Here is a 12323-nt window from a genome sequence, read left to right as displayed (position 1 = left end):
AGGGGAGGGAAGAGAAAGAATGAATCCTTGCTGAGTGGGTTTCAATCAAAAGGCTAGGATCTATTAAGGATTGTCTTGGAACCCTTAACAATATATTTGACCCAACTGCTAAATCCTTACAAGACTCGGTGGCACAATCCATGAAATAGACAGAATAATATTTAGCTTCTAGGGATGTTAAGAAGAGTAAAGGATAAAGGATCAGCCACAATACTTGGTCCATGGAAACCTTTCAAAACTGTCATGCGGATTTAGTACTGTAAGCCTGCTCACTTACTGTTGTAATGGTCTAATTATATGTCTACCTCTCTTACTAACAAGGCTGCTTTCTCCTAGCAGGGCATGGCATTTGTGTTTGCACATTATTTTAGTGAATAAGTGAAAGAAGAACCCGAGGCTACCGAGTTTTCTCTGAGTCTTGTTAATACCTGAGACCCATACGGGCCACACCCAGCCTATAAAGAAAGGCGAGGAAAGGGAGAGGCACTGTCAACCTGGTGAGTAGAGAGGCTGAAGCTCTGTGCAGTGACTTCATTTCCCTAAATGCACTGCGTGTGTTCTCCAAAACCACCCCCTCCTCCCCCACAGCGCTGCAGCAGCGTGTGAACCCAAGACTCAACACGTCCACAGCAGATGTCAGCCATCAGCGAGCCAGAGGTCTGTTCCCCCTCTCCCGCCCCCTTCACATGATTCAGCCACCACACCAGCTCTCCGGATGGGGTTGATCTAGGTAAGGGAGAAACACAGTTATTTTTTTATACTAGGACTCAAACTCAGAACCTCATGCTTGCCAGGCAGGCACTGTGCCACTGAGCTATATCCCAGCCCAACACAGCTATTTGGCAGTGGGGTGATGCTATCAGGTGACACTCAACAAGTTAATAGCAGAGTCACTGAGGGAGGTCACTTAACACACACACACACACACACACACACACACACACACACACCCCTATAGGGTGAGCAAGGAGGGGGCCTGACAGACAGCTGCAAAAGCTCTGCAAAAGCTTATGAAAAGGGAGCCTGGCTGTAATTCCAGCACTCTGGAAGGCAGGGCCAAGAGGATCACAAGTTCAAGCCCAGCCTGGGCAACTTAGCAGGGCCCTGTTTCTAAATTTTAAAAGGGTAGGGGCAGGGGCTGAGGACAGCACTCCATAGCTGAGCACCGGCTTAGCATGCATGAGATCATGGGTTCCATGCCCCGTACTATCAACAACAGTAGCTTAAGCTCCCAAGGACAAGAGCCAGGTTTTGAGATCATTGTGTCCCTCAAGATACCTCACAGGATGACCTTTTAATTTACCACATGGACATCCAGTTAATCCAGCACATTTATTAAAAAGACTACCTTTCCCACACGACCTTTGCCTACACCGGGTGACAATCTATGTGAAGGTCTAGCTCCCTGCCCCCCATCCTGCCACTTTACTTAACAGTTTTAAAATTCCTACCTAGGTGGCTGATTCAACTTTATGAACAGGTATTTAGTACCCAGGGTGCAATTTACTTAGAAAAAGCAGAGTAAGTGCTTGGCTCTCACCTTTTGTTTGCTAGTTTAAAAAACAGATTCAGTTTAGTAGCCTCCTCCAGAGATGGTCCCTGGCACTTCCGTATCGTTATAAATTCATGTGTTAGCACAACTGCTATGTTTCAGTCAACTGCGGCTACGATCTTTATTCACATTGAGACTGTCCCAGCCTTGGGAGCCCCTTCCGGCTGGCTGGGAGTCACCCTGATCACACATGTCTAATAGTCCTGCACTCTGCCGTGTCTGCAGCAGCAGATAACAGACAGATGGAAGTCCCTTGCTCAGATAAAAGTTCCACCAGGCTGCGCCGCGGCTGGGGGAGATTGAAGCTGGCGGCCTCTTGTGGGCCGGGTTCTAGGGTGGGAGGTCCTGAACCCTCCCCTCTGGGGTCATCTGGAGGGTTAATGAAAAGGTCAGCACGTGGTCAGGAAGGAAAAGGGCAGGGGAGGGAAGACACTAACGGGGTACTAGTTAGGACTGGTGAAAACTATGAGCCAGAAGCGCGAACCGCTCACCAGGGCATTAACCACTCAGTCCTCAAATGATCACACGGCCCGGGAGCTACTTTACCCCTCTTTACGGACGAGGATCGGGCTTCTTCGAAGATGTTCAGGGCTCTGGCACTGGTGGGCAGACGGACGCTGCTGCTGTTACGCCGGCCTGGGCAGCCCCAGAGCGCCGTGTCTCCCGGGGCCCAGCGGGTCACCCCGGCCAGCGGCTGCCATCTCTGCACACCCGTGCCCCTCCCTCACCACGCGGGGGCGCACTCGGAAGCCGGCTTCACTCCTGACCCTCGCTCGCCCTCTGCCGGGCTCAGGCCTCACTGCCGCGCTCCGCGAGACCCCGCCAACCTCAGCTGCAGAGGTTGCCGAAGGAACAGGAGGAAGGGGTCCTTGATCACAGAGCCACCAAAGCCGGGTGGGGCCACGCCTGTAATCACAGCGCCCAGGGACGCTGAAGGGAGGATCGCACGTGTGAGCCCAGCCGGGGCAACTTAGTGAGATCCTGCCTCAAAAATTTTTAAAAAGAGCTTAGATGTAGCTCAGTAGGACTGTTGTATTCAGCCCCCAATAAAATACACACATACACACACACACACACACACACGCACACACACGCACACACACGCACACACACGACCACCAGAGAGCCCCTTAAACTGCACCAGTCAAAATATACGTGTTATTTTTGCTTTTCCCCTGCTGGTGACAGGGGAAGGCTGATGATATTTGAGTAGGATTACATAACAATAAAGCAGCGTCCTGTCTACAGCGTTCAGATGATCCAGAAAAACAGTATGTGAAGAGAGGACATACACGAGAGCACACGAGTTTAAAATCACGGTGAAAGGTTAACATTTGAACATTTGAGACAGGCGCGTAGAGAATCCTTTATACTGCTCTTACAGCTCTTCTGTAAGTCTGAAACTACTGCAGAATAAATGATGAAAGAAAAGACTGGTACCGGTCCAGGGCCTGTGAGGGAAGCCGGCCACACGGCAGGAGGTGAGCAGTGGCCGGAGCAAAGCTCCGCCTGCAAGCACAACCGCCCCCATCACTCACGTTACCAGCAATGCCTCATGTTCCTGCCAGTGTGAAGCTGCTGGGAGCCACGCGTGCGAGGGATATTGATCTCTGGCTGTTTGTGAGAATCTAATCCCAGAACCGAACCCATCCCACAGCCCATGGAAAAATCGTCCTCCGCAAAACCATCCCTGGTGCCAAAACCTTTGGGGATCACTGCTCTAAAGCCTGGCATCAGAAAGGGCATCTCAAGGGCTGCTCCAGCAGTGTGTGAACCAGCTGTGGGGCTGCCAGGCGCTAGACTCACGGAGGGAGTTTTAGCCACTGCTTCTCAGCCAGTGCCACACACTGAAGCCTCCTGGAGACCCGCTGTGCGTCTTCCGAGGATGCCCTTGTGTGGGTATCTGTGAGGCTTCCTCCCCAGCCTTCAGGTGTGCACATCTGCCTGCAGCTACCCTGGCAGCGATGCCGTCTACCGTGTTTAGAATTGCAACCTCAGCCAGGAGTGGTAGCGTGTACCTGTAATACCAGCACTCTAGGAGGCTGAGGCAGGAAGGTCACAAGTCCAAGCCTAACCTGGGCAACTGTGACTTAGTGAGACACTGACTCAAAATAAAAAATAAAAAGGAAAAAGGAAGCTGGGATGTAGTTCAATATGAAGACCTGGGTTCAATCCCCAGTGCCAGGAAAAGTAAAGGAAGGAAAGAAGGTAGGAAAAAGGGAGAGGAGGGGTAACCTCTCCCCATCAGCACTCATTGTTCCCCTCTCCTGGCTACATTTTTCTCCATCCCACACTACCTTTCTCACACACTTGTTGTCCTCTCCCAAAATAAGCTCCATGAGGACAGTGACTTGACGTGTAACTACACCTCAGTGTCTGGCCAAGGCCTGGCACCCAGTGACACTTTTACAAGTGATTGTTGACTACATGAGATTATCAAGGCCAGTGTTCAGGGGCCCTGAGGCAGAAGGGTGCCAGATATGGGCACCTACACCACTGCACAGGGCTGCCTCACTGTGAACCAAAGAAAGACCCTTCAGCAAGACTGGAGACTGTGGCCCCCACTTGTCCGGCATCCCAGGAGCCCAGGACAAGAGGAAGTGACAGAGCCAGGAACAACGACTGCTGCCAGTGTCTCATCAACCCTGGAAACTGGCGGCTTGCAATCCGGTTTTGTCAGGTTTAGGAAAGGGAGTAAATGGAGTATGTTTTACCTCCTGAGTGTTCGCAAGGAATTCATTCTGGAAGACCCTACGCTGGGTCCCTCTAACAGAGGTCCCTGTCCAAAGAGGCCTAAGGCATTAGCCCTGGCCACCTACCCCCAGTACAGACTTGGGCCCCCACTGACCCCGAGTCCTGAGGCAGGAAGCATACCGCGAAGGCCATCAAGGGCTCCCTGAGGAGGTGCTGGTGATGGTGAAAACTGTAAGGTTAGCAGGAGTCAGGAAGGCCAGGGAGAGACAGGAGGACGTCAAACAAAACAGCACACACTAAGGCCAGGAGGCAGCTCATCTGAACAAAGCAGGACGGGCACCATGCGTAACGGACAGGGCTGAGGGGTACACCAGGTGCTGGCCAGCTCACAGACAGTCCCGGAAACCACATCGACTTCTAGTGTAGGTGCTGCGAAGCAAGCACCAGGAACTGCATGGAGAAGCCTAAACTAACCCAAGGCACCAAAGGGTCCCAAGCCGGGAAAGCTGTGGTGTGAGGAATGGATGAGCAGAGGCGGTCGTGCTGCAGGGAGACCGCCAGAGGCTGCCACAGAAATTGTGGTAGGAGAAAAAGGCCTGGCCCCAGTGGCCAGCAGTCAGGGTACAGCTGAGGCCATGCAGAAAGCGGAGCAGTCAGGCCTTGGGGCTGGTGAGCTCACGCCTAATTACTGCTTGTGCGGCAGAACAGATCCGGGACAGGTGCAGAAAAAGCTATGGGTCTCCTCTTGCAGCGTCCTCCAAAAGAGGCGTCATGCCCACGTGGGACAGAGGCCGGGACTGAGTGGTGCGGAAGGGAGCCTGGTGATCGAGCCCTCGGAGCAGACGGGAACACCTGAGAGAGACTGCAGCCGGGAGAGAGGCCAGGGCGGACCGCCGCCACATAGAGGCGGGCAGGCAGGACCAGAAGGAAGGCGGCCGAGGAGCACAGCAGGACGCGGAGCAACACCAGGAGAGCTGTGGCCAAGGCCAAGGGCAGAGGGGTCTCTGGAGGTGGGGAGCGGTCAGCACCACCCGGGAAGCAACGCTGGCTCCACAGCGGTGACCCCATGTCAGCACAGCCTTCAAAATGCACTCCCCCCACTGCAAATCACACACGAGCCAGAATTCAGTATATGTTTATTTGTGTAGTAGGAACATTCGGGTATATAAATAGGTAAATACTTTCCAGTACAGCGCGTCATGTTCTTACACTGCATTGAAAAAGCCTATGTGTACTGTTCCACATTGATCAGAAGTGCGCAGGAAGGTCAGCTGTGGCAAAAACACTGATTTAAAGAATGCCAAGGTGGGTAAATGGCACAGCAGGGCACACACACACACACGCCTACCTGGGGAAACCCGAAGGACCCACAGGTCTGAGAAGAGGAAACCATGTGTCAGCACTGTCCATCTGTGAGAAAGTGAGTTCCACCCGCCCTCCAAACAGGGGTGTGCTCCGCCCTGCCTCCCCAGCTTTGACGCGACGTCACCCTCCTGATTCAGAAGGTATTAAACATAAATAAAAATTAAATGTGGCCTCAGCATTGACGCTGGCAGGTAAGCCATGAGCTCCCAGTCTCCTTGGATGCACTTCCTGAGCCATTTTCTCAGCCCCACACCCACAGAGACTTGGCTGGCCTCGGGCAGTGAGTCCTCAGGGAGCGCCTCCCGCCGCTGCCCCAGGGCTTCCCAGACCCCTCAGCAGACAACAGCAAATCACTGCCTCTCAGCCCCTCACTGCTCTCTCACCTCCGAGTGCCTTGGTCCATCAGCCTGGTGCCTGCTCAGCTCCTTCCCCATGGAACCAGCGCCACTCCCCGGCCCGTGTGACGTGTGACGAGTGACGAGACAGAAGCAAGTGCAATCAGCGTGACCTAGAGGACACAGTCCCAGAAACGCGCACAGCTTTTGTCTGCCAGGAAACACCCGGAACCCCTTTCTATTCTGGTGTTGCTTTGGGAAAAGCCCAGCAAAGCAGTATGCGGACCTGACGGGGTGAGGAAGGGGCTCTCCAGAAGCGGAGGGCAGATGGCCGGTGGGTGACACCGGCAAGCAGCTTCATGGGGGCAGGTGCCAGCCCTCTTGCACGCTCTATGCAGGGCAGGTCCCGATGCCAGAGAGAACACTGTGTGGACGGCCAGCCCCTGTCCCCAGCCCATGGGGAGCCTCCCTCTCTCCAGATAAAGAGCTGCCTGAGTCGCTCAGTTTTTAAGACAGGGTCTCACTATATGGCCCAGGCTGGCCTCAAACTCAGCAATCCTCCTGCCTTAGCCTTCCACGTGCTGGGTTTACGGCGTGTGCCACCACACCAGGCTGCCTGGGTCACTTAGATGGCACAGTGAGGGAGGCAGGAAGCACCAGGGCTGGAGAACCCCGGTCCAGGAAAGCAAGAGGACCTTCTGGGCAGGCCCGCCCAGATGAGGCTGTCCCTGCGGGGCTTCCTCCCCCACCCTTCTCTGACTCCTGCCATTATTCAGTAACGAACTCTAGGGGAGAGGTGGTGATTTAGATTCCAGCAGTGGGCCTCTGAGCTCCAGGAAATAATCCACCGTCACGGCAGTAGTTCTGACTTTTACTAGTACTCCACTGCCTTAAAAATCCCGTGGGTGCTGTTAGCCAAAGCCATTCCTCCAACAGGCAGTCCTCCTCGCGTGCCTTTCGCAAGCTGGTCTCCAGTCAGAAGACTAAGACGGGCACTTTTCACTCGGTCTACAGCCTGTTCTTTGCTCACTCCCAAGTCACTTCCACTCTTGGCTCACCTAGAACCCAAGGGAAACACAGCATGCCCCGCCCTCAGCTATCTCACACTCTATCTTGTTACCACTTCTAAGAAAGAATAAAGGAAAGAACAGAAGACCCCAGGCTAGGGGCAAGGGAGTGGGCACACTCCTGGCTGCTGGTCGGTGGTCCGTGCCACGGCAGGTCCCGTTCTCTCTTCTCTAGAAGGCTCCTGAAACCATCTACTGCACAGGGAACTGCAGGCTCCTGAGCGGCGTGCACAGAGCGTGGCCCTTGATCGGCCTGGGAGCAGGAGGAGAGGGGCGCCCAGAGCAAGTCATAGGCCCTTGCAGTCCACAGAGAGCAGGCACCCCAGGAAGTGGAAACAGGGGGGTGGGGGGGCAGTTGGGTCAGACCACATGCACAGGAAGTGGGCACCACGCTGGGGCAGGCCATGCCCGCTAAGCACAGACTATGCACCCTCCTGTCCTCTTCCCCAATGCTGTGTGAGGCACCAACATGCCACAGTGTTATAACTGCACTGCTTCTCTCAAAAGGATGGTGTGGTCACTTTCCAGACTGTGAACACCAGGCTGTGTGCAGGGTGGTGGTTGGGAGCCCACTTTCTGGCATTATACCAGTGTGGGTCAAATGACCAGCTGAGCTCAACAAGAATAACAATCATTTATTGTGCACTTGTATGTGCCAGGCACCGTGCTAGATGTTTTCACGCATTATCTCATTAAATCCTTACAACCACCCTTGCACTCAGCTAGGCAGGAGCAGAAGGCCAGGAGCTCCAGGCCAGGGGCTGGTGGGGCCGAGTCTGCCTGCTTAGCGCTGCCCTCAGCCACCGTGGCAGAGCCTGCTTCCTCATCTGTAAAATGGAGACAGCACTATCTCATCAAAAGGCTTCTGGACTAGAAGGGAATGGATACAAACCCTTAGCACTGTGGCTGGCACATATTAAGCACTGTATAACTGCAGCTATGAACAGATACACTTCTGGTGACTCATCAGCTTAAGAATAAAGGGAAGGAATCTGCAGACCTGGACAGCAGGGTCTTCAAATAGTCGATGGATGTGAACTTCTAGACTTCATGCATTTGGCCCCTGCATTCTCATAAATCACCCACACACCCTAACCCAACATTTCATCTAAGTCACCTCCCAAACTGCCCTCCAAGCAGGATGTCCTGGCCTTGGGAAGCATGGTCCCCAGACAAACAGGTGCAAGTCTTTTTTTTGGTTTTTTTCCAGTACAGGGAATCTAACTCACGACCTCACACTTGCCAGGCAGGCACTGTGCCGCTGAGCTAAACCCCCAGTCCCCAAGGTGCAAGTCTTGTCCAACCACGGGGGCGGTCCCAGGTGAGAACAGCATCCCAGGTAAGGTCAACCTGAAGGTCCACCAGAAAGGGGAAGCCTGGGGGACCGAAAGATAGGCCACATTCACGTGAAAACAGCAGTCAGGAGGCTGCTCCTGAGGGGTGTGTGTGAGGGGAGCCCAGGACCAAGGGGGAGGTGGGCCTAGCAGAGCCCATAAATAAGGGTCCTTCATCACCACTGAATCCAAACCCAGCACCCTACGTGGGCGGGGCCTTATAGAGGGAAACCGAGGCAGGAAGAAGGGTCTACTAATCTCTTTACAAACTGCAAGCTGGGGAACAGTGACAAAAGGAAAAGGAAGATGTTTTGACCAAGATAAGAGAGAATATGAGACTGTGCTCAAGGGTCAGCTCCCCTCTTCAGAAGCTGCATCTTAATCACAGCGTCCACCCCCAGCTTCTGCCCGGTGGCACGTCTGTGACAGCCACCTGTGCATCCTCCCCTCAGCCTTTCCTCCGCACCCTGACCTGCCTCGAAGTGAAATCACTGCACAGGTGTGTGCACGAGCACACGCCCCTTTTTACCGCACAGAAGCCCAGTGTAGAAAGGTAGGCCCTATGCCAATTGCTCTGAAAAACCAAAGATAGCAGTCCCTAGGACAGTACTAAAGAGGGGTCTCGGCAGTGACAAGCCATGCTCGGGGAAGTGATGGAAAGCCCCCTTGAAAATGCACCTCGGGCTGGCTTTCTGAGGAGCACAGCCGCCGCTAGCCAGCCCTTGTGCAAGGACCCTCTGTGCCTGAGGCTCCACATCGTCTGACCCAGGGCTGTCCACAGCGGGGCTCGCTGGGCCTGCTCAGGCCAGTGACAGTGAGCCCCTGAGCCAGGGTAGATAATATAAAAGGAGCAAGAAATAATAAACATGAACAAGTCCCTGCTGCCTTCCAGTCACCTTCAGCAGTAAAACACAAATGTGCTCTTTTCCAATGACACAGGCAGTGAAGAGGGCGGTTCGGACACCCAGAGACAGCTCCTCCCCCATGAGCAGTCCTGAGCAGAACTCTCCGGGGGACACCAGGCTTGTGTTCCCACAGTCAGCCCTGGCTCCTGGGGCTTCCTGGCTCTTCAGCTCCTTACCTGGCCAGTGCTGAGCTCAAAGCGATTTAAGCTCCAGCCTGGCTCGGGCTAGCCCTCCTGAGTGCTGGGGATAGGAACACTGCAGCATTCAGGTACGGGTGGGGCTGGGGACCGGCAGGTCCTTGTCCTTCGGGTGTGGAGCAGATGGGGTGAGTCTGGCTTCCCTCACTGCCCCAGGGAAGCCCTCCCCCGAGGTATCTCAGACGCCACTCAGAATGTATGGGATACAAACCAGAAAATGAAACAGAAATCTCTACATCAGGACTATACCACCCTTATGAACACATCAGCAAGTGGGAAAGAGCAAGCCAGACACGGAAGTGACAAACACTGAATTCATGACAGGGGTGAGCATGATTTTGGTCACGTTTTATTTCCAACAAAAAATAATAAAACAATGGGTCTATAGCAAGTTATGCAAATCATTAAGATCTGCACGGGTGCACATTAAGGAGTCTCTGGAACCTGCTCTGTAAGTGGGAGAAACACTGCTGTCAAGATACAAGGTGGCACTGCTTTCCTGGCTACCTGACTGGGAAACTCTGCACTCCAGGAAATCAAGGAAATAGACAGACAGAAAAACAGCCCACACCGCCCCTCAGGCCTCTTGCTGGCGGCTCTAGGGAGCACCCAGCTTCCGCTTCTCAGAGCCCCAGCAGTGGCTGCGTCCACAAGGCAGCAGCCCCAGGTGGCCCTGCTGCAGAGTGGGCTCTGCTCACCACACCTCTGTGCTCAAGAGCCGCACAATGGGGTGGCGGGAGACAAATGAGGTGCCCTCCTGGAGCCAAGCTCATTCCAGACAGGAAACGACAGCCACACTCCTGATCACTGCTGAAGACTGGAGACGTGAATCATCTCGGACAAGGCCTGAAAGCACTTGCTTCCGGGTGCCTGGGACACGACTCAGCATCCGAAGGAGACTCCGGGGCAATCGGGGAGTGGCGCAATTAGAAGACCGTGCAGAGGACTCTGAGAGGGAGGCTTCCTGCCCAGGGCCATGCTGCGGGAACTGAAACCCGCAGCACAGCACTGACAGGGCCTTGGGCCTGAAAACGGAAAGCCCGGGGCTAGAATGGACGTGCAGGTTGAGAGAGACACTGCTTCTGCCTCACACCCATGGGGGAGGCTGCGCAGTGACAGGGGCTCTGTCCCCAGTGGACCCTGTGGCCGTTTGGGCTGTGAGGTTTTAGGGAGGCAGCGTGGCCAATTTAAAAACAAACACCACAGAACAGCGCCAGACAAGGTGCTGGTGCAATTACGCCCTTGCTGGGGATGACAATGAGCAGGGCGTGGAATGGTCCGGCACCCTGGCACCGAGTCCTCCCTCCTGTGCTTGAGCCTCGCTGGGCTGACCTGACTGAGAGCTCATCCGTCTTCCCCAAGTCAACCTCACTCTCGTAACCAGGAGGGGAAAAGTAAATCACAGTTTACACAAACAACCAAAAAAGGTCCCCCAGTACAACACGCATTACAGTTAAACTGGTCACATGATATAAAAAGTATACATTTAATCTTCAGAATAATCAAGCCTCCATCAGGTTAGGTTTGCCATAGGTTTAAGCAGAATTTTGTGGTTTCCAGCGAACTAGTCATGGTATAAGTGAAATCACCGTAAGGAAGAAGTGACTTTTAAAACACAGACAGGCACACTCTCACCTTAAGAGTAATGCATACACAATACAGCAGCTATGTGGGCATTCAGCGAAGGCTACATGAACCGAAAGCCCCCTGCTCCCTGCTCCCTGCCTGCGGGGTCCCCACCCCGCCATTCAGCAGCAGCAAGTCTAAGTCTACAGCACAAACGCCATGGCCTCATCCCTGAAAAGACGTGGCTCACCGGACTGCCCACTAGGAGAAACTGGAGCCTACTCCGTGGGAAAGGGCTCGGATACAGTGCGTGCTACTGCATACATTTGAAATATTACAGTGTGGTTTTTTATCCAGATTATTATAAATAACTTTTCGTGCTTTCTGAAAAAATAAAAACCGCAACCTTTCCATCTGTGACGACGTAAGGTGAGCCCATGCTATGAAGCACAGCTCACGTACCCCCTGCAGGATTCTGCTGTGGATGCGATGCTCACCTGACCAGAGCCTCCATCCTTCCCTCCCTCCGGGCCTGCAGAAAGCTGCCCTCTACAGCTCCTAGCAAGGGTTGCTTGAGAAGTCCCCGAGGAGCAGTCAGCACCCCCACCCAGGTGGGAGAGGCCCCTGCGTAGGTTGGGTACAGAGCACTGTCCACCACCAGGGCACAGAAATATTCTATGGACAGGGCTGGAACCACGAAGTAGGCATCCTGAGCTGGGCAACACTGTCATCCAGGTTGTTCAATAATTCAGCTGTTTAAAAACTTCAAATGTAAACCCCTGTGACTTCTTTCCAACTCAGAGCTACAGATTACTCACAACTCAAACCAAAAACAGACTGTATATACAAATTCTTTTTAAAACCCACAAATAAAAAAACACTACCCAAAAAAAAGAAGAAAAGAAAAGCCGGTGAGTTGAAGCTTGTTGCTAAGTCACAGCAGCTAGGCTTGCCTCGGAGACCTGCCCCTGCCTTAGTCCTGCCCCTGCGCTCCGCCCCAGGCGGCCCCTACTCGTCCTCTGTGGCAGCTGTCAGGATCCCCTTGTCCATCAGGTGAGACTTGAGCGTGTTGAAGATGTGGAGCTGCTGATCTGGCCGCAAGGTCAGGAACTGCTGAATCAGTTTGCTTGGGTTAGGGCCCCTGCAACAAAATTGAAGACACGGGCTTGAGCAGGCCCAACTGCTTCCAAGGCCGGATTCCCCGAGCAGCTGCTTTGACCTCTGGATTCTCTACTCATGGAGTGAGGTCCAGGGCCTCAGAGGACCCACGGCCAGTAACAACTGAGAACTGTGTTCACATCTGAGGTG

General features: G+C 53.8%; 1 protein-coding gene across 1 annotated transcript in view; it reads right to left on the bottom strand.

The window, feature by feature from the left end:
• Nucleotides 1-9776: 9776 nt before the first annotated feature.
• Nucleotides 9777-12323, bottom strand: part of Cds2 (CDP-diacylglycerol synthase (phosphatidate cytidylyltransferase) 2) — a gene marked incomplete in the record, with an annotated part of 43783 nt that continues 41236 nt past the window's right edge. The window contains 1 exon segment of the mRNA XM_005380829.2: nt 9777-12156. Coding sequence (XP_005380886.2) covers nt 12024-12156 — 133 coding nt within the window.

Source organism: Chinchilla lanigera, unplaced genomic scaffold (assembly GCF_000276665.1).
Source record: "Chinchilla lanigera isolate Chin_1 unplaced genomic scaffold, ChiLan1.0 scaffold00014, whole genome shotgun sequence".
NCBI classification, from domain to species: domain Eukaryota; kingdom Metazoa; phylum Chordata; class Mammalia; order Rodentia; family Chinchillidae; genus Chinchilla; species Chinchilla lanigera.
The sequence above is the reverse complement of the archived record's forward strand: the minus strand, read 5'-3'. Positions and strand labels throughout refer to the sequence as shown.